At 42.6% G+C, this 27,815-nt stretch overlaps 6 protein-coding genes and 1 long non-coding RNA gene across 17 annotated transcripts; 4 read left to right on the top strand and 3 right to left on the bottom strand.

Moving 5' to 3' along the window:
- The first annotated feature begins 1,735 nt into the window (after positions 1–1,735).
- LOC112284506 (uncharacterized) lies at positions 1,736–3,638 on the top strand. Its single transcript, XM_024524360.3, has 5 exons — positions 1,736–2,012; positions 2,432–2,467; positions 2,668–2,869; positions 2,985–3,060; positions 3,168–3,638. The coding sequence occupies exons 1-5, from the start codon at positions 1,864–1,866 to the stop codon at positions 3,305–3,307; spliced, it is 603 nt and encodes a 200-aa protein (XP_024380128.1). The 5' UTR covers positions 1,736–1,863; the 3' UTR covers positions 3,308–3,638.
- A 643-nt stretch (positions 3,639–4,281) lies between these two features.
- LOC149989983 (uncharacterized) lies at positions 4,282–6,569 on the top strand. The gene is made up of 2 exons (XM_090255612.1): positions 4,282–4,611; positions 5,225–6,569. The coding sequence occupies exons 1-2, from the start codon at positions 4,282–4,284 to the stop codon at positions 5,378–5,380; spliced, it is 486 nt and encodes a 161-aa protein (XP_090111738.1). The 3' UTR covers positions 5,381–6,569.
- Positions 6,039–7,514, bottom strand: LOC149989982 (uncharacterized). 3 transcript variants are annotated; one of them, XR_016506240.1, is made up of 3 exons: positions 7,385–7,514; positions 6,686–6,735; positions 6,039–6,551 (listed from the first exon to the last, which is right to left on the bottom strand). It is a non-coding gene; the product is annotated as an uncharacterized LOC149989982 (long non-coding RNA). The 3 variants fall into 3 exon arrangements; XR_016506238.1 differs by having other exon boundaries at positions 6,039–6,470; XR_016506239.1 differs by lacking the exon at positions 7,385–7,514 and having other exon boundaries at positions 6,686–6,827.
- A 1,931-nt stretch (positions 7,515–9,445) lies between these two features.
- On the top strand, positions 9,446–12,079 carry LOC112284490 (pheophorbide a oxygenase, chloroplastic). Its single transcript, XM_024524320.2, has 3 exons — positions 9,446–10,475; positions 10,651–11,150; positions 11,293–12,079. Exons 1-3 carry the CDS (start codon positions 9,921–9,923, stop codon positions 11,975–11,977), a joined length of 1,740 nt encoding a protein of 579 aa, XP_024380088.1. The 5' UTR covers positions 9,446–9,920; the 3' UTR covers positions 11,978–12,079.
- On the bottom strand, positions 12,000–16,155 carry LOC112284494 (uncharacterized). Of its 3 annotated transcripts, none has more exons than XM_024524334.3 (9): positions 15,744–16,155; positions 15,058–15,133; positions 14,833–14,948; positions 14,315–14,734; positions 14,057–14,108; positions 13,622–13,660; positions 13,275–13,386; positions 12,865–13,120; positions 12,000–12,696 (listed from the first exon to the last, which is right to left on the bottom strand). In XM_024524334.3, the coding sequence occupies exons 3-9, from the start codon at positions 14,888–14,890 to the stop codon at positions 12,353–12,355; spliced, it is 1,281 nt and encodes a 426-aa protein (XP_024380102.1). In that variant the 5' UTR covers positions 14,891–14,948; positions 15,058–15,133; positions 15,744–16,155; the 3' UTR covers positions 12,000–12,352. The 3 variants fall into 3 exon arrangements, with proteins under 3 accessions (XP_024380102.1, XP_073394771.1, XP_073394769.1); XM_073538670.2 differs by lacking the exon at positions 15,744–16,155 and adding an exon at positions 15,372–15,707 and having other exon boundaries at positions 14,504–14,734; XM_073538668.2 differs by lacking the exon at positions 15,744–16,155 and adding an exon at positions 15,372–15,706.
- A 2,640-nt stretch (positions 16,156–18,795) lies between these two features.
- LOC112284501 (GATA transcription factor 24) lies at positions 18,796–22,949 on the top strand. Of its 2 annotated transcripts, none has more exons than XM_024524347.3 (9): positions 18,796–19,096; positions 19,976–20,670; positions 20,863–20,946; positions 21,181–21,314; positions 21,603–21,731; positions 22,015–22,120; positions 22,243–22,320; positions 22,522–22,590; positions 22,789–22,949. In XM_024524347.3, exons 2-9 carry the CDS (start codon positions 20,194–20,196, stop codon positions 22,882–22,884), a joined length of 1,173 nt encoding a protein of 390 aa, XP_024380115.1. In that variant the 5' UTR covers positions 18,796–19,096; positions 19,976–20,193; the 3' UTR covers positions 22,885–22,949. The 2 variants fall into 2 exon arrangements, with proteins under 2 accessions (XP_024380115.1, XP_073394778.1); XM_073538677.2 differs by lacking the exon at positions 18,796–19,096 and adding an exon at positions 19,176–19,793.
- Positions 22,950–23,705: 756 nt separating this feature from the next.
- On the bottom strand, positions 23,706–27,347 carry LOC112284515 (uncharacterized). 6 transcript variants are annotated; one of them, XM_073533073.2, is made up of 5 exons: positions 27,086–27,347; positions 26,861–26,937; positions 25,711–25,906; positions 24,154–24,842; positions 23,706–24,015 (listed from the first exon to the last, which is right to left on the bottom strand). In XM_073533073.2, the coding sequence occupies exons 1-3, from the start codon at positions 27,275–27,277 to the stop codon at positions 25,903–25,905; spliced, it is 273 nt and encodes a 90-aa protein (XP_073389174.2). In that variant the 5' UTR covers positions 27,278–27,347; the 3' UTR covers positions 23,706–24,015; positions 24,154–24,842; positions 25,711–25,902. The 6 variants fall into 6 exon arrangements, with proteins under 6 accessions (XP_073389174.2, XP_090111753.1, XP_090111747.1 ...); XM_090255627.1 differs by having other exon boundaries at positions 25,792–25,906; XM_090255621.1 differs by having other exon boundaries at positions 27,086–27,293.
- Between the last annotated feature and the right edge of the window lie 468 nt (positions 27,348–27,815).

Below are 27,815 nucleotides of genomic sequence, written 5' to 3'. Positions count from 1 at the left end.
CAAATTTAGATTTAAGATTCTTTCAAAGCTTGGTTGAATCTTCTATTTTCAAATATTGATGTTGCAATGTAGATACAAGATAACAACAAAAGAAAAGAAGTACTTTCCAATGGATAGTAAGAAGAATAGAAGTACTTACAATAGGAGATTCTTCAATAGAATTGCATCTAAAAATTATTTTGCAAATAAATTTGCTCTTGCCATTTTTGTCCATAATAGATAATTATTTCCATGAACAATCCATGATAGAAATAAAAGAGCTAAAAAATATTGGAATGCAATGGTGATAGTTAGAAACATAGTAGAGTTAGTTGAGGATGTTGAGGTACTTATTGTAAATAAATCTATGAAAAAAATACAAAATCAAGTAAAAAAGGTTGAATAAAATGCACCTTGAAATATAAAGTCAAATAAAACCATAAAGTTGAACTTGAAATCAAAAATGTTAAAAATTTTGGGGAGTTTTTTTTTCCACAAAAACAATGATGTACAATGGACTGTAGTAGCAGCAACAGACAGTAGATGATAAATGACAACTATGGATAGTGATAGCAATGGCAATTGCAAACAACAAGGTGTAGTAGTTTGGCCACAGGGTCATAAAGGCAAGTAAGAGCAGGAGTAGTTGGTAGGGTGTAGCAAGCAGCTAGTAGGATGCAACAAGCAACAAGCAAATAAGGCAATGCAATGTAGGAAAAGAAAAAAAAAAAAAAAAAAAAAAAGAGGGGAAGGCAAAGGTAAAGGTGTATACAAGTTTTTAAGAACCAAGAGTAGTGCATGGAGTAATTGTATTGATAATGTGTTGAGAATGTTTTAGAGAGATACAAGAGTAGCTAGGAATAATGTGTACACACACAGAAGAGAGTATATAGAAGGAAGAAGAGCTTCTAAACAAAAACTGTGTATTGATGTGGTTGTATCACTTGTATACAAAGAAAAGAAGATAAATAATTTCTTCCCACTACATTCTAAACACTGTAGCTATAGTGAATGTTATGGAGAGCATTGGCTATATTTAATGCTCTCAACAATTCAAGTTTTTCAACTAGTATGTTCCATCTTTTGGGCAGATCTTCAGTTGTGATGTACGCTCATGTTACTACTTGGAATCATGGTCAAAACAATCACACAAGTGGTGTTCTACTGCATAAAAACTTTGCATCCAGAGCTCAAAACAGTCACGGCACAGGACAGTTGGACTAGCTTACATTCAAGAAACTACACTTTCTTACCGTATCAGTGACTTTTGAATGCCACTTTTAGAACAATCTCTTTTGGAACAATTCCTTTAAGTTAGCGCTAACGGAAGATTAACTGAAAGGGGGATTACCTATACCAATCTCCTTACTGCATAAAAAGAGCCATTGTTTTAACTCTCCCGGATTTCTAAGACCTGATAACAGCAACAGGTTACAAAAATAGTTCAACTGTAATTTCAACGATTTCTCCCGATTCGATTATCTAAACATTTTTATTTTATTTCATAGTTTTATTCTGCACATGTTTCCAGTGGGTCAGCGAAATGCTCAGGCACTTTGGACTGCAATCTGACTTCTCGAACCCGTTGAGCACTTTTCTGCTGCTATTTGGTCAATACAGTAGGTCTTCTAAATAGATACTATACAGTAAGTTCCATATGTATGTTACGCAGGAAAAAATTCCGTGACAGAGAAGTACAGACGCCACTTAGCTCGATACCTCGGAGGCGTCAGGATAACAAGGGAATGCTTGTCTTGCGGTCTGGATTAGCAGAGCTGCATGTTAAAGTAGCCCCTTGATTCTCAAATTCGGTTGTGGGTTGCGCTTAATTTTGGGTTTTGTTGCGTCGCGACTGTCAGGTGGTTTGCGTAGATCGGCATCACGATGGCGACGGCCGTCACGATCACAATTACTCTGGCGATGTTGGTGATTTGTGCATCTGGGGCGGTGCCTGGGAGCTCCAGGCCGGATCCCTCCGATGCTCCGGCAACGGCAAGGTGGCTTGTCGCTCAGAGTGCTTGGGGTGTTCTTAGGTATGTCGAAGCTCATGCTCTGTCTCGGATTCCTTTTTGGATTATGGTGTCTATCGTTTGAAGTGAATGGCGGATGGGAGTGAATTGCCTTTAATAAAAATCCGTACGTTTCTTGAAGAATAGGCGACGCTGGACAGTCTTTGCAGATTTCTTACCTTTTCATCGTCATGTCTTGGTCGACGAAACTGTCCTTGCAGGAATTTGTTATTGTTGGTAGTTTTTTTTACTGTTTCTTGAGTTATGTTGAGTGAACTCTAGTGCATAAGGCGTGGATTAGTCGAATCGTTAGCACAAGTGTTGGTAGGGTTTGGTTGGTACCTGAGAGATTTCAGGGAAATCCGAGTGCGGTTTGCAGTTTCTCAAAGTAGTCCATGCATGTGTAGATTCTGACAAAATGCTCTTGTCGTGGAATGTTGCAGCACAATCTCGATACACTTAGAGGGCGCACCCTGGGGGTAAGTTTGACAACCTCTGACTGGGTTTCTTCTTTAGTGTACTGCAAAACATCTTGTGATTTTTAAGAACTCTGAGTAACCGTATGTTGGTAGCCCTGTCAATTAGGGTTCATTGTTGAACAGAGGACGTGTTTATCAAAAGGTCCACTGCAACTGGAGATGGAAATTCTCACCTTAAAACGATGGTATCTTCATCGCAGGAACGTGGCAGCTTTCAGTGATGGCCCGGTGGGTAGCTCAGGAGGGACCCCTTTTTTTTACTTGTCCAGGATGGACCCAACTCCAAATGATATTACTTTGGATTCTCGTTGTTCTTTGACCTTGAGCGAGGCGTCTTTGGGAACCTGCGGCAGCGTTGATCCTGAAAATCCAACTTGTGCTCGCTTAACTCTATCTGGAAAGGTATGTTCAGTATTGCAATAGCATGTGAATGTATTTTGGTTCATTTTTTGCAAAACCATTCGCGCCCTTTGTATTAGATGTAAAAGAGAAACTTCTAACTTCGTTCTGAAACCAGATGATGGAGATTACAGACCAGCAAGAGCTCGACTTTGCTGCACTAGCACTATTTTCTAAGCACCCGGAAATGCCAGGTGTGAATATCTGAAATTAGCATGTCGTTAAGATTCTGGATTATTTTGATGGTACAGTCAAGGATGTGTGATTGGTAAGAATTGTGAATTGATTGCTGAACATGCAGACTGGCCGAAGTGGCACAAATGGATTTTCTATAAGCTTGACATTTTGAACATCTACCTCCTTGACAACTACGGTGGAGCAAAGCCAGTAACCGTATCGGAGTATTACCGGGGCCACGCTCAGGCTGCTCTCACCAGCTGATTGGCAAGTAGGTGTCTCTTCAAATAAAATCTGCTGACAATGACATATGGTATGCTGCCTTTTCCTATGAACCTGTTCATGCGGATTTCTGTTAGGCTAACTCATGAAGTGTGAGTAGTCGGTGATTTGGCGTACGCGGTGTTCAGACAGGCATGTAAAATATATGAAAAACGGATTTCCAGGCCTGTGCATCGGAGACTGCTTCCTGCACATCTTGTAAGAAAGTGGAACGGTGAAGTACATTTGTAAAGTATTCGTAGAATGGGTACAGTTTGACCTTGTTTGAGTTATCGTGCTCCGTGAATTATATAATAAAGATGCTTTCATTCAACTCAATTGTCATTGTATAGAACAAACAGAAATATGGTTCTTTTCAAACTGAAAAAAAGCAAGTGAGATTCAATCAGACTTTTTTCGTATGAGGCATACACCTTTCTTTCTTCTCTATCAAATTCTGGTCAAATGAACTAGAGTTGTGATGAGAAAATATGGTTCTTTTCAAACTGAGAAAATATGGTTCTTTTCAAAATTCCTTCTCTATCCAATTCTGCTCAAATGAACTAGAGTTATGATGTCACATATATTTTGAATCAAGTAATTGGGGTAATGAATGATTTAGAAGTTGTCTAAAGGAACCCAGGTCGATTTCCTCGTGCTCCATTGTTCATTATTCGACATTTGACGGTCGGTGGGCCGAAGTAGTGGTGCAACGCGTGCGCGCTGTGCATCGCGGCGGCGGATTAAGAAGTTGTTCGCATCCATTGTAGTCTAGATGGTTAAGATACTCGGCTGATTGCCTGGAGGGCTCCGTGAAACTCGGAGCCGCACCCTAGAATGAGATCCGAATTTCTCGGAATGTTGATAGTTGTGATTTTGCTGTGCTAAACGAGTTCTTTTCTTATGCGTTATCATCAGTGTAGTGAAGTGCGTCCATAGTTGAACATTTTGTACCAAAAACGAGTCAATTCTGTAGAATGGACCCGAATTCGGTAGCTGATCGGGCTAGAGCACTACAGAAGGGCAAGTTCCTTGTCTCGGAAGCAGTTGCAGAGCCAATAGATAACGTAGACAATAGTGTCTCACAGGAGCGGACAACATCACAGGATTTCAATATGAATAGGCCAACACGAGGAACCTGCTTGCATACCAGGGCGAGAATTGACACACAACGAATACGGGACACGAATAGGAGCGGCACAAGTCGGAGAGTCAATAAGGAGCTACAACTCGGAAAGGAGCCCCAATGGACGGACGATACACCCGAGAAAGGCACACCAGGGTACTGGACCATAACAAATTCTCAGGTAACTCTCAATCCTCCACTTACGTCGTTGACTGCACTAACTGGTGCCGAGGACAGGGAATACCACACCCTGCCTCAGCTTACATCAACAGAGGGATTACGCACCCCTCCACCCACGGGACGCTCAATCGGCGACTCTCAACCAGAACCACCAGAAAACACTGACGCAGACATAGGGATTTTCAAAGCCATATAACACCAAGTTTAGGAAGGAAGGAGAACTGGCCACAACCTCCTAACGAAATACCCACATCTAGGATTGACCTTTACAACTACAGAATATGTGGAAGGGGCAACCTTAGTGAACAGGGTAGCACCAGATCTAGCCAGATTCTTAAAATCTCACTACCCTGAGAATCACCGGAACCAAACCTTGACACCTACTAAGAACGCAAACGAGGATCTTCCTCCCATATGTGAAGTATCACCTCAAACCCAACAGGAACCCAATATCACACAAACTATGCAACAAGCACAAGGGATTACTAATGATGAACCATTAGGGTCGAAGGAAGTCAAGGAACCACCCTAACCCCTACGAATCGAATGGACACCCGACCGCCTAGACTCATACAAAAATAAGTCTTGGACTTCTTGGACCATTATGATTTCAGGTCGAGGATGGGATTTCTAGATTTCAGGTCGAGGACAAGTCTTGGATCAACACATTTAGTCAACGAAACAATGCTATACCTCAGGAGCCGGGTCATATTGAAACAGAAACACACAAATCCCATTCGATCATGAGAGGATGCGACATGGTTATATGAATGGTCACAACCAGTGTCGACTAATGGTTTAGACACCTTCAGACCATTGATTGCTTACAACACGGAAAGTTGTACCCTACGGAACCAGATTGGGATACAATGGCAAGCCCTTCCCGCGGATTTACAGGAAACCATACCACCCTTCCTGCAACAGCATACCCAGGCATGGGCTCTTGACACTTCTGGACACATCACCCCAGGCCTACCCGAGGACCCCAATTCACCCTCATATGCAACTGCCTTACCACCCATAAACGACAATCAACAAGGGGAGTCCGTAACCCCTGAAATGGGCAGTCCTAATGGATGACACACTCATACTAGCGTCGTTTAATGTACAAGGATTAGGCCGTGACCTCACAGGTGTACGTGAACGACGCGAAATCAGGTATTTCTTCCAGAAATCCGACCCTCGACGTGAAATCATAATGGTCCAAGAGCACAAATTTTCGCTGGAGGAGGGGAAATAAACACATCAAGAAAATAGAATTCAGAAACAGGACCTCCTTTTGGAATGAATCCAACTATTGCGCAAATAAAGACAGCTCCAAGGAAGGTATGGGCATACTCATATCAGCAAGACTAGCTGGACTAATCTGCGAACACGGAGTCATCATGAAGGGCAGGGCCCAATACATAACCATCCAATGGACTCCTAGAATCAAAATAGGAATTATAAACATCTATGCATTTAACTACACAGGGCCAAGAACAAGGCTCTGGAATGAGATCCGGCATTTCCAACTTCCGGAGGCCAACTGGATATTAGGAGACTTTAACATGATTGAACAGTTGGAAGACAAACAGGGAGGACTAGCTACCTCTGGCCTAGGACCTAGGGAAGTTATCGCATGGGGAGACCTCATGGTCCATCTAGGCTTACGGGACTGCTTCCGGGCGGACGAGTTTCGTAAGGTTACAAACAAGTAGTACTCATGGGATAACAGGAGAGACGCCCCGGGTATTATCTGCTCACGGCTAGATAGAATATATCTAAACCAAAATCTCACTAGGATAGGAGGAATCACAGCGAAATGGCCTGCTTTGGCTCACGTCTTGGATCACTCCCCGGTTTTTGTCAGGCTTCAGCCTAGACATAACAAAACCCAACGAACACCAGCCTTCAGTCGTTATCTCCTCACTGATGACAATGAGAAAATTCTTCTCCTAGCTGAATGGAACAAAGTAATGGAGACTCATTCGTCAAAACCGTGGAATGCGAGAATAGTAGAAGGAATCAAATCGATTAAACAACATAGTGACCGAACCGTAGCCGCACACAAAGCAAAATGCAGAGCCACTTACGATATCCAACTCGAGCCGATCTTCAAAGCTGAACAGGCTCTCCAGCTGAACTGGAACGATCAGTCGGCAAGGGACAAACTTAACGAAGCACAGCTGAATTTAAATATCAGCGACAACAAAAACTAGAGGCCCGACATGATAGAAGAATGTCAGCATGGACGAGGATCGGCGACCGTTGCAACAAAGAGTTCTTTGAAGCACACAACGGTTTCGAAAAACCTACTCCTATACGGGAACTAGTAGACGCAGGAAGGGCCCTCACAGATCATAATGCTATGCAGCATCACGTGGACATTTTATATACAACTTTACTCAAAGGATGACGTCGTAGAAAGTGATGACCAAGTCAGAAGAGACTGTTTCAGCAGCGGAACAAGGAGAAATTCTCCTCAAAACCCCCACGCTATATGAGGATATCAAGGCTATCAAGGGTCTACCAGCCAGTAAGGCCCCGGGTGTCGACGGTATCCCCGTGGAATTCTTCCAGACCTTTATGGGTGAAACAAGCGGGGACCTATATAGCCTAATCAAAGAGATATTCATAACCAAAAACCTCTGCCGCACGCTAAACAAGAGCAAAATCAGTCTATGAGGGAGGGGAACTAGCCTATCTAACCAACTTTTGCCCAATCTCTATCCTGGGATCAGTCTATGAGATCATAGCCAAACTGCTAGCGAACAGGATGCTACAATTCTTACCACTGTGGATTCGAAACTCGCAAACCGCATTTGACCGGGTAGATGTATACTGGATAATATTTTCATGGCTCGATCCGCAATGGATTGGGCTGAGGAAAGTGATCAACCCCTGATACTACTCCTTCTCGATTTCGAGAAGACATATGACCGAGTAAGTTGGAAATTCTTACAGCAGACTATGATTCCTATGGGATTCCCCCTCGGATGGGTAGAGCTAGTCATGTCGCTGTACAATGAAGCCACAGCAAGCGTGGTTCTAAACGGCACCTTAGGAGAGCCATTCTCCTTACAACGGTCGGTGAGGCAAGGGCGCCCGTTGGCACCCTACCTCTACTTAATAGCGGCAGATGTGAATGGGCATATGGTCGATGACCCGGCCAGATCACTCATCGGCCTAACACTTCCAGACGGTCGCAAAACCGACAATCAGATGTATGCGGACGACGCTGCCTTATACCTTCATGGGAATGTCTCTAACCTGGACACTACCATGAGAATCCTCACGACATACCGCGCCGGCTGTGGTGCAAGGATAAACTGGAGGAAGTCTAACGGAATCTGGGCTTCGCAAACTCCTCGCGACTAGAACTGGAAGGGGGATCCGGGGTTGAACTGGCTCCCCCAAGGTAGCACCACAAGGTATCTGGGCTATCCATTAGGCTACATGCCCCATCTGGCCTCGTAACATACATTGGATAATGGCCGCGAGATCCCCCCCCCCCCCCCCTCTCCCCCCTGCATATCCTTTTTCATTTTTCATTTTTATTTGTGCTTTGTCCTCTGTGGAGTGACACCCGCAGACGGAAAGAGTGCCCTTCAAACTCCCCAAAATTTATTTCTACAATAAATTTATATTTCATGTAAAAATATAAATTTGTACAAATGTAAAAGAAAAGAAAGGAATCAATGTATAATATACAAATTTTAAATAAGTGTTATAATTGAACCAACTTAATTTAAAGAATACAAAGATTGTGTTATTTTCTTCAGTATGTGTACCAATTTAAGATTTATTTTATTTTATTTTAATTTTTTGGCATTTGAAGAGTCTCAGCTCAGTCCTCTGAAAACTTTGATTATTTTTATTTTTATTTTTATTCAAACTCAAAAGATTTGTTAACCAAATCCGAGTAGTCAATAATTTTTTTTGACTAATTAAACTTTAAAACTATTCATGCAACATATGACAAAATCTATGTTTTCAAATCACAAATACTATGTAATATTTGCATATGCATTATGATTTCAATAGTTGATAAATGATTTAAAAATAGATTGTACCATGATATTAAAAAAAATTTATAAATTTAAATATATATAATGTAATTGATTTCTACCAAAATAAAATGAAAATAAAATAAAAACTAGATATTGAATATTAATTAATATGCAAAGTGTTCACTAAATAGCATTCAAAAAATGGCAATGAAGAAGAGTAGGAGACGTTCATACACAAAGTAAAAAGAAGAGAGTAATGACGCATTGTAATAATATTATCTATCAAATTATGATAAAGAGTAATAAACACAATAATGATGAACACAAAGTAACTTCTTTTGTAATAAATGCTTACTTTTTCTTCAAAAAATCACTTCTTCTAAATGATAATTCTAAGACAATTTCTTTTTGTTTTCTTTACTAACCAAAATATGTGGACATAAAGTAAGAGAATAATATAAAACGTAATTTTTGAGAAAACTCATATAACCAATGGTTAATGAATGAATCTAAGAGTTGACAATACCCCTCATAAGGGCAGCATTTACTTGCTTTTATTACCTTCAACTTTATCCATAATAAATTTGTGCTATGTCCATCCGTTTGTTCGTTGATAAATTCGTTCGTTCGTTCGAAGCGGCGCCGAAGAGACGCAACCTTGGAGCTTTATCGCGCAGTCCGGGTCCATCTAGCGGAGCTCGACATGACTCACGATGATCGCCGCATGATCGACGACGCGAGAACCATCTCGTCGGAGCTGACCGCGAATTGGAAAAAGGCGAGGTGCAAACGTGCGAACTGGCAAATGTGGGGAGAAGGATCGCCTCTCATTGGCCTTGTCTTTGGTTGCGTGTCGCGGGTCCGGGTTTCGGAGTCATGAGCTTGTGCGCTTGTTGCACGAACACTTTCCACGGTAGCAATGGTTGGAGGAGTTGAATCTCCTAGTCACGTTTGTTCTAGTAGCATCCAGCTGACCGATCTGTCGACTTTGCAACGCAAGGCATTGCGTGAGCACGAAGAAATTCCTGGTCGGTTGGGTGATCGGGAAGTTAGACTGTACAAATCTGGGACCGATGCACTTCATCGACCTCAAATACGGTCAATCGATTACAGGAAATTGCTGTGAAAGCCTGCACCCTGCAGGATCATCGAAAAGTTTCATACTGAACGATATTGCTACATACAGGATTATAGAAGGAAAACCGTCTAGAGGGCTGTTTTTTTTGTTGTTTTGTTTTTTAATTGGAAATCTTGAGCTGGTTTTGGTAGTGGAAGGGTCTTGTTTTGAGGAGATCGGTTTGAGGATTGCTCTGTAAGCATGGCAGCAGCGACCGTCGCGTTGTACGCAAGTCCGGTGGCGAGTCTCCGAGGGTCTGAATTCTCGACTGCAAACGCCCAAATTGATCAAGAGCGGAGAGCTTGCTCTTTGCCTCTCGCAAGGAATATTGCTTCCTCCAGCTCTGCTCTGTTTTCTCCATCGAAGAATCTCAGCCTGCGATTGTCCAGGAACCATGTGTCTAAGGCTGTGAAGGTTAAGGGGGTACGAAAACCCAGTCCCGTTGTGATGACCATGGCTCCACCGCGGCCCCCAGCGGATCCCGACATGTCGAAGAGCGAGGGGGAGCCCAGCCTGGGCATTGAAGAAGCGTTGCAAACTGACGGCGGGGAGGAACAGCAGCCGGAGCAAGGGCAGAGCGACGACGCGTTTGTGTGGCGCGATCATTGGTATCCCGTATCCTTGATTGAAGATTTGGATCCTTCTGTGCCCACCCCGTTCCAACTCCTCGGTAGGGAGCTCGTGGTGTGGAAGGATCCACAAGGAGAGTGGCGCGTTTTTCTGGATAAATGTCCCCACCGCCTCGCACCCCTCTCGGTCAGTCCCCTCTCTTGACTTTCTATTCTTGTTCTTTGTTTTTTTTTGTTTTGTTTGTTTGTTTTTTTCCTTTTTCCCATTTTTTTGTTCCCCTCTAGATTTGAATGTGTACGACGAGTATTCTGGAACTTGGAATTTGAAGACTTGGAAAATGGTTTTTCTTGGCAATGACCAGGAGGGGAGGTTGGACGAATCCGGAATGTTGCAGTGCTCTTACCATGGATGGGCGTTCAAGGGAGACGGCAGCTGCAGTGCCATTCCGCAGGCAGCGGCCTCGGGGCCCGAATCAAAGGCCAAATTCTCCCCTCGTGCGTGTGCAGTTTCATATCCTACCCAAGTCTCTCAGGGCTTGCTCTTTGTGTGGCCGGATGAGAAGGGATGGGAGAAAGCCGCGCAAGCCTCACCGCCAATGTTGCCGCCCGAGTTCAGCGATCCGAAGTACTCAACAGTGACAATCCAGCGAGATTTGTACTATGGATACGACACCTTGATGGAGAATGTCTCGGATCCCTCTCATATCGACTTCGCCCACCACAAGGTGACTGGGAGGAGGGACAGAGCGAAGCCATTACCTTTTAAGGTGCATAAGAGTGGGCCATGGGGGTTCGCCGGAGCCAACAACGACACCCCCACAATCAGCACTGGGTTCTACCCGCCTTGCTACTACTACAATAAGTACGTTACTTATCTCAACGACCTCGTTTCTTACTCGACGGATAAACCGATCGATTGATCAGTAGCAACGTGTATCTTGGTGGAACAGTCCAGCATCAATCGTTTCCTGTCAATTCTAAGATGAGTTGGATGTGTGCTGCAGAATTGAGTTGCCTGTCAAGCTTCCCATCCTCGGGGATCAGAAGTGGGAGATTCTGATATGCTCCTTCAACATTCCTATGGCCCCCGGGAAGACCCGCTCCATCGTATGCAGCGCTCGCAACTTCTTCCAATTTCTGACGCCTGGAGACAAATGGTGGCAGCTCGTGCCGAGATGGTACGAGCATTGGACCTCGAACAAGGTATACGATGGCGACATGATCGTGCTGCAAGGCCAAGAGAAAATATTTCTGGCGCACGACGGTGATATCAATGCCCAGTATGGGAAGCTGACGTTCACACCCACGCAGGCCGATCGTTTCGTGCTGGCGTTCCGGAACTGGCTAAGGAGGCACGGCAAGGGCGGACCCGAGTGGTTTCCTGAAGCTCGCACCGATCGGCCTCTTCCCTCCACGGTCTTGTCGAAGCGGCAGATGCTGGATCGCTACGAGCAGCACACGTTGAATTGCTCCTCGTGTCGGAATGCGCAAAAATATTTTCAGCTGTGGCAGAAAATTTTCTGGGGTAGCACGATCGTGCTGGCTGCTGCGGCTGGAGTGCCAGCTGATATGGTGATCCGTGCACTCTTAGCTTCAGGATCTGTGCTAAGTGCAGCAGCAGCATACACACTCAAGGAAGGTGAGAAGAACTTCATATTCAAAGAATATATCCACTCAGAGATTGAATAGACAATGTAGAGCCGAGATTGGATTCCATAAGATTGCTTTCCGGATGTAATTTGCTGTAAATTTCAAACAGAAACAACTCTTAAGAGTTTTCTCATGTTATAACCCATGAGCAATTGATGTCCTCTTTTTTTTTTTTCCACCGGCATCCATCCCGTTTGTTGTGCCGCATGTGAATGTTCGCGAGCCCCATCCCCACCATGTTGTCATGGAGATGACCTATGAATCCATTCTTCACCGAATTCGAGCTCACCTGCGGCTAGGGGGAATTCTCCACACCTGAGCGGAGTCGGTCCTCGCTCGCACGCAATTCCGGCTTCATAGGGAAGTCAGGATCTAGTGGTGGTTCACGGTCATTTAGGTCCTATGGTGGCGTATCTATGAGTGGTTTACGAGATCGTTGTTCCTCCATGTGTTCTCATCGCAGCACGTTTTACCAGTGGGGCGGGAAATGAGTCCCTGAGAAGGCATGCTACTGGCGAGACATTCCTGAGCCCGATCTTGCAGCTCCTCAATTTTCCTTAGCGTGTAGTCACATGGATCTGTTGGCTTCCAAGGGTACTCGAAAAACAAGGGTTGATTTGCTGCCGGGTCGCACTGCGGGGTCACAAAAGCGTCGCAATGGTGAATCTGGGACTTGAAGAGCTCCTTGTACAAGCCCGGTTCGAACCTAATTGGTATGATGTATCCGGCTGGTGTAATCTGATGATATCGATCACTATCTGCAGTGCAAAAAAAGAAGAAAAAGCATTATTTAGCTGAAATGATTGACCTCTACGTACATTGACTGCAGTCCTGACAACAGTAAAGCTAATCCATCGTTCTGTTGAAATGATATTAAACCATTGTGTGTTCAATATCGAAGGACAAATCATGACAGCATTGATTACCAAACACGAGGTCGACAAATTTTGAGAGGCTGGACTTGGGAAGTTCCTCTTCCGAAAAATTCCCGTCGACAGACCCATGGGATTTAGGCAGATTGGAACTTGATGGTCCGGGCCCTAATTGATTGCCGGACTTGGAGATCGTCCCAAGCAGCAACTGTTTGCGCTGTTTCTCGTCCAAATTTCGACATATCACTGTTGTGCCCCCTTTCAATCTTAATCCACTCTTCATCAATGCCTGGCCTGCTTCCTGTGAACTCTGCTAGCCATTTCACCATTCAACATGGTTAGCAAATCGCGGAGCCACATGGAGTAAGTTACGTAAATGGCGAGTGTTCGATGATTGGATGTATGGATTAATGGAGCTTGCTAAATTAATCGATTTGACCTCAATTTGAAGATCTGATTTAGACCTGAAACTGAAGCTGGATCCAATTCGCGGCATCAGGTCCAACGACTCGCTCTACAATCGTCCCACACTTCTCAAACTCCCGTATCACGTCCAACAGTTCGCTGGTGTCGAATCTGTGCTCCAACTCCAATCCACAGTCATTAATGGGTTAACGGTGATGCGCCTCATTGAAGTGCCGACAATTAATCATGTCATGTAACGCGGACATGTGAATTATGCCCTGAGCTTGTGATATGAGTTCTTACGAGTAATTGGAGGTAGAGATTGCACTCAAAAACCAATGCAACGGTGTGGAAGAACATCAGTGTAGTGGAATGATAGCCATAGAATCAGACAATAGTTTATCACCTGTCAGGACGCCCTCCAGGATCGTGATCTGGGACAGAGCTGCAAGTCAAGGGGTCAGTATGAAACTTTAATGAGCTCCAATTGAATTACTACTGGGATGCCCAAATGCTGCTCAACCTCATGGCACAACATTCACCACCTAAAGGATTCCCAAAAAACAAATGAGATGCCTGCAATCTTCTTTAAAAATGTGACAGACAAACACGTCAAGTCAAGCTTATGTTGTCGATGATCTACACTAAGATTCCAATTTATACAAAGAACTATCTACACTACCATATTCTCAGAGTGCACAACACAGAGATTCGTATTCCTCCCAATAGGCACCCATATCCTGATTGAATTGATCTGTGATACGACGATATCGACATACAACCTCATACAAGCGCGCACATACATATGTGGCAACGGATTAAGATTCCAAAACGAACACACCTGAACACGGTTACCCAGTTTTCGCTCTCGCTAATATTTTGACGAAAATTATCTGCACACAAGAATAGCCTATTGTTAGTTCCAAGTGCTGCTAGAGGGGCTTCGCGCTGTAAGGCTTTCGTACACCTTGCATTGCAAAAATCAAAAGGCTTGAGGGAAGCCGCAAAGAAGTCCACTTGCACGATTGTCAACGTCGAACGAAAAAATTAAAACATTGAAGCACTTCATTTATCATCTGCAATGAAAAGAATGTGGTACTTTGCATGGGAGCCTCTGCAAAAAGCCACTTGACCGGTTTCCTGTATCTTGATGAGAATGTCTGCGGCCAGACATCCTCAACATCTGCAAGGTCTTCTGTAGGGAGGGCTGAAGCAGGGGAACACTCTTGCAAGTCTGTTCCTAAACTTTTGGGTAGAGACATTAGATGTTCCTGAGATTGAGAACAACCCTGCTTCTTGTCCTTTTTAGCGGTGAAATTGGGAACCGGATCTAGGGTATTGCTATCGTCTCGCCACCGGTTGGATGCAGCTACGCTTCCTTTGTGTAATTTTTTCCCACTGCTCTCGGTGCAATTCAGCCTGCTGGAGAATACAGATCTTGATGAGGGTGAGAAGGAACGTGGTGCTGAATCGGTCTTTACATGCTCTAAACCTTTTTGTGTCACACAGGCGTTCACATCTGCAATTAGAAGAGACTGAGATCAGTGTCGAAAGGTAAACTGTTCGTAATACTCTCACACAAGAATGAATCGTGACTCAAGTTGTGTGGTTTCAGACCTTGGAGCCACTTCTGATGAACTTTACACCATCGCCATACGTCTCTCGCCATTGACATTAGCTCAGAGACAGGTTGCGAGGACCTACAATTCAGAAACACTCGCCCCAACACGCGGCTGCAGACATGAGCCATCAGCTTAGTCATGATCTACATCTGCTAAAGGTCTAACGCCAAAATCTATTCCAAGCGCATTTTGTCTTAGCAGACGAGCATAAGGACCAAACCTCGTAGAAAACTTTGAATGACCAGATCCATAGCTTGTAACATAGAAAGTAGTGGCACATTTCCAAGGTCCACCACCTAGTAAATACATCAAAATCTGTCTGTTAGAAGGTGTCAAGTTCACAATGCAATGGCTAAGTAGACAATTCATCAGACTACATTTCGACCGCCTGCGATTGCGAGATCATTCCGAGGAAACACACGCAAGTAAATTTACAAACAAACTATCCAAACTGAATTTCCAATTCTGCCTTTTAACTGGAGCTCTGAGATTCGGATAGGCCTAAGTTCTTTCCAGAAAACTTGTATGCTCAACCTTCTTGAATGTTCGTGTCCCTTCTCAATGGTTGCCATAGCAATCGCGACAGAAAATTCATACACTACCGGCTTACAGACATTATCAAACACATGTTTTCCGCCTAATTTCTCACGCATTCGTTTTGGCGCCGGTCAGAGGCCAATGTGATGCGAAATTGTAACTTTACCAGCACTTGGGACATTTACGCATTGCCACAACAAAATTTATGAAATACACAAGAATAAAATAAACAAGAATAATGCAGATAAAAATTGTTGCGGATCATGCAATCATTGATCGAATCCCCATGGCCGCACAATGGGTCCTCCTCAGCAAATCCAACTCATCTCCCTAAATACCAAAATGCGAGCGTGAAAACGATGAACAAACCTGAGCATCATAGTAGGTCGCAGATGGCCGAAGGAACGTGTGAATACTCCGCATCTGAGTCATTCAGGGGAGGACCTACAGACACGGTGTCGGAAGGTGTATTGGCAAGTAGCAGAATTTGGGTGGAGAGGGCGAAGTGGGAAGGAAGGTGACGAAATGTTGCCTAACCGAGAACTTGGGAATCGGCAGACGTGGAAGGATGGGGAGCGAGAACGGATGGGAGCTCTTGTGAAAAGCCCAACAAAATTCGCACAGTGTCTCCCACGGGTATGGGAATTCCTGGCGTTTGAACCTTGCTACCCACTGCCGCCAGTTGGTTCCGCACGTGATGCGCGAAAACGATGTCATCTGCGGCTAAACCTGAGCATTCTACCAGATCGCAGAGGTCTCTTGGTGTCTGTTAATTTTGAGTGTGGTTTGAGAAGGTGGGTTTTGCATTCTTGATCATATTTTGTACCCACATTGCGTAGTCCAATTCGCGAGTGTCCGTTTCACACCTAATGTAGCTAATTCATGAGGTTCTCCGGCTAATCTGCGACCCGGAAGCTTTGTGCATGACCTCAAGTTTTTGTAGGTTTCATGTGGAATAGATACCAAGATGCGAAGAAAAACCTGAGACTTGAACGTTTCGGTTTTTCGGTTCCTCGAGGAGCTTCGAATGTCAGAAGTAATGTGCAAATGTAGAGCCCTTACCCGTGTTGCTGATATACATCTTCGAAGCGTTCAATTGCACGCACATAAGCAGTTTACATACTTCTGAGCGTTTACCGTTTGTATTCAGCTAACCCTCTTCACGATACGCATGGTTACCCGGTTGGCTGATTCAGCGTCGCAATGACTTTGATGCAGGTGAAGTTCTGAGAGGTCGTCAACGACGAATGGTGTGCAAATGGCTTCGAGGCTCTGGTGGGAACTTTTACTCACTGCCAAGAAGAGAAAGATTGCGACCTTGGCCTCGGAGATTCTGCTCCTAGACATTGTCGATTGTTGGCGATGTCGGTTAATTTCTTGGAATGAGTTCACCCAGTCTGAAGTGTGCAAGTACCATTGAAGAAATTCATGGTGATGCTGCCAATTGCCTGCAAGCAACGGCATCCTTACACAGGAAAGAAAGCTTTCTCATCACACATTTACTTCCACTTTTGCTGACTTTTGCTGAAAGGAAGATGCGCTCATTGTTCATGAGAAAGCTCTGTCGACAGCTGACTGGCATCAAAAGCAGTGATGCCATTCAGAGTGCCAGTCTGATGCATTACTTCCACCATCAATCTCCTCGGAAGCAGATGCACTCATGCTCAACTTCACATTTCACTCGTGAAGCTGCTCATGAGTTGAGCTTGCTTGCAGGAAATATGTTGAACAATTCGAGGCATTCCTTCTACTCTTCTTATTCTTTTTATTGGTTTTGAGATATTCATGAAACGGTATGTGAATGATACTGTGGACTACAGAACACGGCTGTCTGTATAGAAGGCTTCAGAATGGTATGTGTGAGATTCTATGCTTGCCATGATCAATGAATCTGTGCTCTTCTTTAGATTGTTTCATCAGATTGGTAACAGCAATAGCTTATTCTACTTTCTACTCATTCTTTACCATACATTTGTGACTAATTTACATAATAAGTTGATTTTGAGTTCTTTCAGTGTTCCGAAATTGCAGTTTGTGATGTATATCCATGTCGTTTGGAAGTCCATTGAACGTAAGAATTGTTGTGAGAATGAAATTGCAGTTGAAAAATACTCAATAGTATTTGTTACAGCAAATGGCCGTAGTATTACTTTTAAATTTGGAGTGGGACAAAATAGTTCACATAATTCTCAACGTATTATTTTTTGTTTTTTCCATTGCCCTTAGGCTGCATGACCACATAAATTTCTTCATCAATGTCCGTATTCTTTTTCAACCAGAATTTCGGAATGAATACTTTATTATTTTGTTGAAGTAAGAATCCTTAAGAGTTATGATACTACAATATCTTTTTAAAAATGGTTGTAGTTTTAAATTGGCATTTTATCAGGTTTAACTAATAGAAATCATTTAAATCTACAAATATATTCATTATTGTGTTTCTTTTTATGAATATTTTTATAAATTTATAGGTACAAACTGTTATGCAAGTTTTTGTTTTTGTTTTTTTTTAAGTACATAATCTTAATTATTTTATATTAATGATCCATATAATTTAAAAAGTCTCTATAAAGTATATGCCACTATATTGCTACTTTTGGTTCCATAACTCTTCTCAATTGTCCTAATTATGTGGTAATTTATTTTCTTTTCATCTTAAAAGAATTATTTTGGTAATTTTGTGACTTAAAATATTCTTTTGTATTTTTTTAATTATCTTTTAAAAAAATCTTAGATAATTTAATATTCAACATAAATTATAAATCATTTTTTATTTTGGAAATCTACCAATATATTTTGTGGGTTAAAAATTTAACATAAATAATATATATATATATATATTAAAAAAATTAAAATATTTTTTTATAAAAATTTATCCAAATTTATCATATTATATAATTATTAAATGTAAAATAGTTTTACAGACATTTCAATATATGTCTATTTTTATTAATATAACCAAAAGATATTTTTAACATAAGTAATTCTCTAGAAACTTTATAGTTCATAAAGATCTCATTCTAAAATAATTCTAACAATAGTATTATACAATAGAGGAGATTCTTATTTTTTTACATGGTTTAATATTAATTAAAAAACATTAGTTACTTAAAAAAATATGTTTGGTGTAAATTAATTTTTTTAGTTTTTTATTAAACAAATACTAAAAAAATAATAAAGAAATCAAGCACACAACGTTAATGTAGGTGAAAACGAGAGGCCGTACCAGGTGACGAAACGAAGCCACAAGCCGACCCGGGGCCCGTCGCGAATCCGACATCTGGACTCCAAACAAGAAAAGTCGAGGAGCCACTGCCAGGAAATAGTTAACGGAAAAGTGGGCCCGGGGGGGGGGTAACGAAAAGACGGGTGAGACCCAGCACCCGTCCGTCCGTCTTGCAGAGTACGTTTCCTTTTACTTTTCCAGTGCCTTTTCGAAGCCTTCCCTCTCTCGTCCTCGTCCTCGTCCTCCTTTTGCTGGCGTCTGCAATCCGTGCTCCTGCTCCAGATTATTGGTTTTTGCGTCGCCAGAGAGGGTTGTCGCAGCGTTGCATCGCGTTTGGATTCGTCAGTCGCAGTTGGGTTGTTCTCAGTTTCATCGGGAGTGGTCGCATTGTGGATTACACCCAATTTGGACATGGTTTGTGTGGTACGAGGGGGCAAGTGCGCCAGCAGATCAGCACCCGTGCCGGCGTCAGCTATGGCCCAGCAACAGAGTTGAGGTACGTGGTTGGTTGCCTACGAGGGTGGATTTTCTCTTTCCTCGCTTGATAGGAAGGTGTTAGGATGCTTAGTGTTTCGGTCTTTGAGTGGGCGAAGCTTGGCTCCGAAGTCTACACTTCGGAGTCAAGCTTGAGTGCTAGCTGTCGCGGACTGTGCCGAGTGAGCTTTAGTCGGGCTGAGTCAGAAAAGGTTGAAATATAAATTTCTGTGATCAAGGTGTATCATTAGTTTTTTCTGTTTGTATTGATGCTCTGATAACAATTCAACCCAGAAGTATCGTTCGTGTCGTAGCTGCAGGTTAGGGTTGAGTGGGAACTAGAGTTTAATATTTAGCGCTCTTTTTCATTGTGCCGCTGTCTCATTTTAGATGAATCGTACGTCCATTCATGAAGGTCTCCTCATCTGGCAGGATTTTGAGTTGTAACTTCCTCCTCTAAAATTCTTTCATCATAGTCTGTTTTTGGTTTTTCACTTGACCCAGATGTCTGGCCGGGACTAATGTTTATTATATTCTTCTGAAATTTCTGTAGAAATTTAGGGAGGATTGACATTTTTTGATTTTATCCTATTTTTTAAATTCTTACCACACTGGTCCACAAATCAACTCAATTTCTGGGATACGTATTTCAATGCCCTCAAGGACGTTCGCACGAGAGCCTTTTTTAATAATTATCTGCAGCATACTGTCTTCTTTAGGTGGATGCAAATCCCTCCGCAGTTGTTTCTTCCTCTCTAGAACGTATTTCGTCTCAGATTGCTGGTCTTGTTATGTTCTAGATTCCGTTTGGTTGCGAAATGTGAGTGTGCCTGGTTCTGCCTGCAAAATGCCTCACATCTGTTTCGATAGTTGATATCCGGCTTCTGGCATGGTCTGGCAGGTGGAAGTACAATCGTCAGTCGAGGATGCAGGTCTCTGTGTCGTCAATGAGATGATACATGTAGGAATAGTTTTGGGTGATGGTAGTGGGTATTACGTTCTCTTGGTAGTTGGGTATTTCATGGTCCATCACGCAATAGCTGACGACAGAGTTAGGACTCGCGCTCGGTAGCACAGGACGCTATCCAACAATTCCAAGCGCGCAGTCATCGACATTGAATGCCCTCTGAGGGGGTAGATGTAGGAGGGATGTCTGACGGAGATCACCTCGTGCATGCCCAATCCCTTCAATTACATCACAACCTTCACCCACAGAGTTTGAGTCATGGATTAGGTCACGCACAGCATGCCATGCGTGAGATGCACGTGCATGGTCATGGCGAATCAGAAGGGCACGGGCAGGCTAGGGGGGACCAACAAGTCCAGGATCATCTAGAGGTCGATCAGGTTCATAACCATCATGGCCATCACGGGCACGGGATGCATAATAAGGAGGAAAATGGAGTAGAAGTGGAAGAGCATGACGATGACGCTGGAGACGAGGAGGGTCTAGATGAGGCCGACATGCATTCTGATGGCGGTGGCAACCCGGGTGATGGGCCTACTCCCCTGGCTGTACGCACGCAGGGCTCCACACAGCTCACCTTATCTTATCAGGGTGAAGTCTATGTGTTTGACACCGTGCCTCCTAAGAAGGTAATCTTTCATGTAGTGCTTCAGTAATCCGCATTGAGTTTGAACTCTTCAAATCATTCTTTGTGTGATCCCTAGTAAGTTATACTTGTGTATGTCCTCACTCTTCCGCAACTGGGAAATTGATGGGACTTCGTAGACACATGAGAATGTACCAAGTCAGATTGGGTGAGTTTACTTGCATTTACATTACAGGTCCAGGCTGTGCTTCTTTTATTGGGCGGCCGCGAGATACCTCCAGGCATGTCGGGTGTCAATATGTTCAGCCATCATCACAAGGTAGAGCTTGAATAACCTTTCCATGTATCACGCTAGACATATCTTCCTTAAATATAATGGTACATGCTGTTGTGCAGTTGGTTGAATTATATAGCTCCTTCCTTTGGGAATATAATACTACGTTGCTTTTCTAGGCACTGCTCCTCTGTTAGTGAAGGTGTATGTCTTGTTGATTTGACTCGGATGTCCTTATTTACAATTTTGAGAACGAGTACTTTGACTTGCTCAATGTAGGGGCTGACAGAGCTACCGGCACGAATGAACATGCCACAAAGGCTAGCATCTTTGACAAGATTTCGGGAGAAGCGCAAAGAGCGGTGTTATGATAAGAAAATTCGGTATACTGTTCGGAAAGAAGTTGCCCAAAGGTAGTTTTATTGTGGTGATCCAACATATTTCCTACCAGCTTGCTCACAAATTTTTGAAAATTTCCTCTATTTGGGCACGTCATATTTTTCAGCAGATTGAAAAATCTGGACGTTTACTAGCTCTGGTTTATTCCCGTGTTGGCAGCCAAATCTTTTAATTTGATCCCACTTCATCGAGGGCAGTCGATGATTTGCTGTATTCGACTCTAGTAAACTGCATGTAAAACGCCGTTTTTTTATTCCAGTAGGGTGTGTTTCTAATGTGTCCAAATTCAAGATTGTATTCAGGATGCAGCGCAAGAAAGGCCAGTTTGCCTCTTCAAGACCAACCCAGGAAGAGGGTGCTCCTGTTGCTAACTGGGATGGTACCCTAGCCCCTGGACAGACTGTAGCACCGGGAGTTCATCCAGAAGTCACGTATGTCATTTTATTTTATTTTATTTTATTTTTCTGATTTTTAGTGCTTCATGCGCTTTCACATTGTTCTTTTCGAGTTGATCCTACTTGGAGGATTAGCTCAACAGGCTGTTTCCAGTTTTTCTGTTGCAAAATGGCACTGATGGGTTTAGTGGTTAGGGGATAACGTTATTTATTATTATTATATTTTTGTAACTGTTTTTTTTTTTTTTTTTTTTTTTTTTTTTTTTTTTGTTTTTTTTTGTTTTTTTTTGTTTTTTTTTTGTCGTTTACATAATTGTAGGTGTGTACATTGTGGAATTGGTGAGCGGTCCACTCCAATGATGCGACGAGGACCTGCTGGACCTCGCACATTATGCAATGCTTGTGGTCTTATGTGGGCTAACAAGGTATGTGGAATCAGGATAGTTCTTTGATTTCAGGAGCTACGATGAGATCTTACGACTATATTTAAGTTAACTTCCTCGATTACATGAATATAATTGATGAAACTTATGTCTAATGTCGACAGGGTGTATTGAGAGATTTGTCCAAGAACCTTTCGATTACTGCTGGAGGGCAGCAGCAGCTCATGCTGCATCCACAGCAAGTAAGCACATTCGCTGCACTGTGAGCTAGATAAACGGAGAATCGATGCTTCTGTTTCTGGACTGTTGCCGCTTGTGACATCAAAATTTTACGCGGTTCGTCGTGTAAATTAGTTTAGTTCATATTTCTCTTCATGCGTATTATGTGTATTGATAGAATGGCTGAGCTGCCATCTTGATGTGGTGGTTTCTGGGGGGCACAGATCCTGCAGCAACAGCAGCACCAGGTGGCGGGCTTGCAGGGTAGTGTAGACAATGCTCCTCAAGGGGTGGTAGGTTATCTGTGCTTTTTCTCCTCGGTTTTCCACTTTGTGACGAGTTCAGTTAGTCATGATCTTCCTGCATTTTTACAGGTTTGTGCAAGGAAAATAATGCGAAGTGAACAGGTAGGATGATTTAATAGATTGGAGTTGGTAGGTTTATATTTCATGAGGCAGGTTCATCTGATCATTGTGTTCAACCTTGAACAGGATGTACAGGGAAGCCAACAGAGGGAAGGGGACGTACAGAAGGATATGGCATCTATAGTAACAGCTGATGGAGGTCCTGTTCTTGCCGCTGGATAACCCCCATAAACTTGCCATGCACTTTGAACATCCATCCTCATCAATTGATTGTATTTTTATTTTCATCTTTCTTGTTTTTGTTGATGCCCTTGGAAGCCTACATGGGATGTATTGTACTGCAGTAGGTGATGTGTTCTTAACATACGGAAGGTTTGTGAGGCTGCTCACAATGTTATGTCTGTCCCATATGTGGGAACTGATTTCAAAGACATAGTGCTTCTATTTCAACTGCAAACTCTGGAACGAAGTTGTAATATATATGGATGGGGGACTGATGATAGGTCGAGGTGGGACCTCTAAGGTTTTGCATTGCCAACCATTGACCTACTATTTCATGGGGGTGTATTTAATTTTTGGTAAAATTAAGGAGATTTTCCGATCCTTGAACACTGAAGTATTCAAGAACTTCGTTCTATGTGGGGTGCGTGCATGGGTATGATTGTTATAATTTGTCTTTATTCGTGCTCTGTGCCCGTATCCTTTTTTTTTACCGCAAAACCTGATCTGACCTTGTTTCCATTTTCCTCATCCACTTGGCTATGGCCATTGAGTTTGACAACACATGCTTATAATTATTATCTTAGCCATCAAAAGATATCATCTGCAGTCTTGTGTTGTGGCTTTTTCCACTTTCAATCAATTTCTCATTATGACTTCTTTACGAATGCACGAGTAAGTTTTCTTCTTAGAGTATTAAATCTGCGTTTGGTGAACTTGGTTAATCATTTAGCTGTGGTAAAGATCGCCAATTTACATCATGCTGCACATTTCGTCGAAAGGAAGCTGAATCTCCAAGGAAATTGGAGGGAATACAGTCGTACTGATGGAGTTCCTATAAAAATAGAATCTCAACTATTATTATTATTATTATTATTGTGCCATTACTGTGATAAAAATTAACTTCACCCATAGACAGTATAATTATGTTCTTTTAAGTCCATGAAACCATTGCACACATGTGCAGACCCCTTCACTCCTCGATGCCTGGGAAGCTACACTTGTCAACTCCCCAATTGACCTACGACTAAAAGTCCCATGTTCACAAGCCACTTGTAGAATCGAAGACCTATCCGTGTCCATGTTGCCTAAGTTTGTTGAAGCAGGTTCTTCAGGAGGATATCCGCGGGCTCCCTGCAAATTAATACAAGATTTTGCACTCAGAAGAATATACCTGCAAAAGTCTTCAAGAAACACTCCAGATACAACGTTTGCATAGAGATACATAGACAAAAAGTCTACTTGCCTACCAGCGAACAAATCAAAACTTACCCACTTCTGAAACTTCTCGGGACCCAGATCCGTCTTCCATGCTTCCAAGACATGCGGGCCCAATTTCTTAAATCCTGTCTTTATTTTCTCCAAGTTCTGCGATGCAGGAAGTGGTTTGGCAAGGATAAATTTTTCTGAGAAATCCTTATTCTCACAGTTTAGTTTCTCAGGTTCCGCATTTGGATCCTCGTGCATCTTCGCAAGGTCATGGAATAATGCTGCGCCCTCTACCGGCAAGGCACATTCCTTTGCAAAACTTGTTAGGGTGATGCCACCTCATGTCAATTGTACACTTGCAATGGCGAGCACGATTACTAACTCCGAAAAACTTCGACTATGATTCTTGTTTGAACTTGAAAGTTGCGACCTTGAAGGATCCATCTTCGCTACGCTTGTTTCAGAAACTCTACAACCCCAAACTCCTCGCCCTTCCACTTTGTAGTCTTGGCACTCAGTCGAGATAACCCGCACACAATCAGCATGAAAGCAAGCAAATGGAGAATTCGAGGCCTGTTGCGCAGAATGTGTAGAATTCTTAGTAATGCGTCACTTCTGAGTCTGGACCGGGAAAATAACTTCGAAGGCTTCGCAAGGTTGCCGACACTGGAAAAGGAACTGCAGACATTTGAGCGAACGAGCTTTCGTGAGGTTTGTATGAAGCCCATTTGAAGCTCTCCTCTTGAACAGCTCTGCACACGTTAGCAAATGTTTTGAGTCTTGGTAAAAAGAAAATAATGAAGTTAAACGATACAGTTAAAATAAATAAATTTATGTAGGAACATGATGAATAAGTTATCTTAGTAATGCATCGGTTATTTTAGAAATATTATATTTGAAAAAAAAAACTAAACAAAATTGGAATGCATTGAATTCAAGACTGAGTAAAATCTATTGACTATGGGCCTGAAACAGATGGATAATTTGCAAGGAATTATCAAACCTAACTGCTAGTTATATCTCATGCTTTTGTATTTTGTAGGTTTATACAATGTTTGTATTTAAAAAATAAAAAACAAAAAATATGGGTTAAAAGTTTATACTATAAAAGAATGTTTAACAAGACATTGAAATTAAAAAATAGACAAAACACTTAGAAATAACGTTGTATTTGGAATGAGTAAAATCATTCCAACACAACTTATATAATTTATAATCAAAACTGAAAATTTTATACTACATATTATATTTGTAAAAAAACAAGACTGGGTACATCAAGATATGAATAAACAATTCTACAACATACTATAGATAAGTCACAAAACAAGAAATTAAATCAATCCAGTTTGATACTTAAGAACGATCAGTAGCTGCCATTAACCTCATTTATCAACGTTTTGAAGCTTGTAAAGAAATACACTGTTGCAACTAATACATGCACAACACCTACGAGAACCCAAGAGGAGGATTACACGGGATTTGTTAAAGTATTGCTTGTAAATGAAGCCTCCCATGACTGAACATGCAGAAAGAATATGAAAGAGAATGAAAGGATACGAAAGAGGGATCCAGGCCATCCGCCATGGCACGGTTGGGAAGGGGCTTGCAAATTCTGCTTACACATGCTACAAAGCCCAGCTCCCAGACTGCTCTGCACTGGGTTGTGGGAACCAGACGAGGTGGAGGAGAGGGGTCGCCAACCTCAAGCTCCAAGTCTTTATGTTGCTGCTTGAGCTGCAGAGGGGCAGCTCTGAAGCTTTTGCTCCTGTTCCGAGCCGGCACATTATATACCAAACACAGTTCTATGTGATATCACCTGCGGAAATACTCCGTTCCAATAATCTGTTAAAAGAAGGAGAAATTCAAGAGGATAACAGTCCAACTTCCACAAGACCGTGCTCAACCAGGCCTGGGAAACAACAAAAGCAGAGTTTAACCACGGTGCGTATGTCCTGGCAACTAATAAAATATATCAGTACTAATCGCATCATCTTGTTTGTCGGACCCAACGCTAACATTTCCCCAGATGTTTTAAACAAGACTATGTTAACGTATCCGTCATCTACTCCCAATTCTGCAAAGTTAACAACACCGTGAATGAAATCCTGGACAAGGGTCGAATCCCTTTTTGTGCCGCTAACAGCCAGATCAAGCTGATTCTACTCAAAATGGTACTTAAAATTTGTCCTACACAAAACGGACAACGACTGCTATTTTTCTCAGCGTCATAGCACTCCCAAATTGCCATCTGCAGCATAGCATTTGTTTGCTTCCAAGTAAACAACGGCATGACAAAACATATCTTTGAATCGTCAGTTCGGACAGTACCCTCTACTACCCCTTCCCACTCTCAGCACAGCAACAGAGACCACTTCATAGGTTGCCCTTCACTTCAGATTGCATTCAAATTGTCCTAATACCACACGACCATTTCAAAATCCTTAGGATGCTTCGTAATCAGGACTAGTTCTAAGACAATCACGACGAATGCAATGACCGAGTTATACAAGTGGCGACTCACAATCTTCACGATTGCAGATTAAAAATCACACTAGTTTTGCAGATTTATGCGGGGAACAATTGAGAGGGGAACCATTCTTAACAATGAACCACCCAGGTTAGTTAGAGTCCAGATTGCACTGTCCACAGACTGTAAGAAACCATTGCAGATATCTGTGAGCCCCTTCTCTCTTAGACGCCTCCAAAGATTCGGCAATGTACTCTCCACTTGACCTGAAATCGGAGGACCCAAAGTTCACGAGCCCCTTACCTGACGGAAGACTTCCATCTGTCCATATTGCCTATGTTTGTTGGAGCAGGTGCTTCGGGAGGATAGCCGCGGGCTTTCTGCAAATTAGCGCCAAGTGTTGAGCTCACATGGACATTTTGCACAAGTCTGCAAATCACGTTACAAATACCACGTTTGGATTGAGATCCATTTACACATAGTCGACCCGACTAACAGTGATCAAACAAAAACTGGAGCATTACTCACCCAATTCAAGAATTCCTTAGGAGGCAGGTGCGTCTTCCACTCTTCCAAGGCTTGTCGGCCCATGTCCGTTATGTCTGTCTTGAAGTCATTCGAATCCCGATTTGTAGGAAATGGATTCCTCTTGATAAAGTTTTCTAGGAACTTCCTATCAGAGTTCAGATTCTGTTGCTGCACGTTTGGTTTGCCTTGCATTTTAAGGAGGTCATGGACCAATACTAATACCTCTGCCGGCGAGTCAGAATCCGTGTAAAATTTGCCAGAACGCAACCTCATCTCGAGCGTAAGTTGTTTATTGCGATCCCAATTACTAACTCCAAAAAACTTACTGAGGTGGTTACTGTTGAATGTCCCATATTCTATTTACCAAAGTCTGTGACTTATCGAACGTAAGACATTGGAAGTACTCTCCCATTGGTTTCCTCCACATTCTTGTTTGCAACAAAATGTTATTCATCCAATTCTTGTAACATGGTATCAGAGTTGAATGAACAATGCCATGAATGAATATCATTTTAGATAAATAGTACCATGGATGAATATTATTGGATAGAGACTAGATGAAACTAGATGTTTTTCGTAGATGAAAACTTGGATGATTTGTTTGCTACCGAAGCTCTATAGCCGTTGAAATGTTGCCAAAGCCAAGGAGCTATTGGAGCCTTGTTGGAGTTGTTGGAGCCCTGCTGAAGTTGCTAGAATTAGAGTTTAATTCTATTGATGCTTATTTGTA

Source organism: Physcomitrium patens, chromosome 1 (assembly GCF_059467195.1).
Source record: "Physcomitrium patens ecotype Gransden chromosome 1, ASM5946719v1, whole genome shotgun sequence".
In the NCBI taxonomy this organism is placed as follows: domain Eukaryota; kingdom Viridiplantae; phylum Streptophyta; class Bryopsida; order Funariales; family Funariaceae; genus Physcomitrium; species Physcomitrium patens.
This window is presented reverse-complemented; position numbering and strand designations above follow the sequence as displayed.

Bases quoted from the DNA above. Each gene is read 5' to 3' on its own strand.
- LOC112284506 (XM_024524360.3), top strand. From the start codon at position 1,864: ATGGCGACGGCCGTCACGATCACAATTACTCTGGCGATGTTGGTGATT. The intron at 2,870-2,984 runs GTATGTTCAGTA...TTCTGAAACCAG, and splicing joins GCTTAACTCTATCTGGAAAG to ATGATGGAGATTACAGACCA. The intron at 3,061-3,167 runs GTGTGAATATCT...CTGAACATGCAG, and splicing joins TAAGCACCCGGAAATGCCAG to ACTGGCCGAAGTGGCACAAA.
- LOC149989983 (XM_090255612.1), top strand. From the start codon at position 4,282: ATGGACCCGAATTCGGTAGCTGATCGGGCTAGAGCACTACAGAAGGGC. The intron at 4,612-5,224 runs GTAACTCTCAAT...TTATGATTTCAG, and splicing joins GGACCATAACAAATTCTCAG to GTCGAGGATGGGATTTCTAG.
- LOC112284490 (XM_024524320.2), top strand. From the start codon at position 9,921: ATGGCAGCAGCGACCGTCGCGTTGTACGCAAGTCCGGTGGCGAGTCTC. The intron at 10,476-10,650 runs GTCAGTCCCCTC...GGCAATGACCAG, and splicing joins ACCGCCTCGCACCCCTCTCG to GAGGGGAGGTTGGACGAATC. The intron at 11,151-11,292 runs GTACGTTACTTA...TGTGTGCTGCAG, and splicing joins CCTTGCTACTACTACAATAA to AATTGAGTTGCCTGTCAAGC.
- LOC112284494 (XM_073538668.2), bottom strand. From the start codon at position 15,432: ATGAATTTTCTGTCGCGATTGCTATGGCAACCATTGAGAAGGGACACG. The intron at 13,661-14,056 runs GTGTGTTCGTTT...CTTGACTTGCAG, and splicing joins AACTGGGTAACCGTGTTCAG to CTCTGTCCCAGATCACGATC. The intron at 13,121-13,274 runs GTCTAAATCAGA...AATGGCTAGCAG, and splicing joins GGATCCAGCTTCAGTTTCAG to AGTTCACAGGAAGCAGGCCA.
- LOC112284501 (XM_024524347.3), top strand. From the start codon at position 20,194: ATGCCCTCTGAGGGGGTAGATGTAGGAGGGATGTCTGACGGAGATCAC. The intron at 20,947-21,180 runs GTAGAGCTTGAA...TGCTCAATGTAG, and splicing joins TGTTCAGCCATCATCACAAG to GGGCTGACAGAGCTACCGGC. The intron at 22,321-22,521 runs GTAAGCACATTC...TGGGGGGCACAG, and splicing joins TCATGCTGCATCCACAGCAA to ATCCTGCAGCAACAGCAGCA.
- LOC112284515 (XM_090255621.1), bottom strand. From the start codon at position 24,348: ATGCACGAGGATCCAAATGCGGAACCTGAGAAACTAAACTGTGAGAAT. The intron at 24,016-24,153 runs GTAAGTTTTGAT...ATTAATTTGCAG, and splicing joins CCGAGAAGTTTCAGAAGTGG to GGAGCCCGCGGATATCCTCC.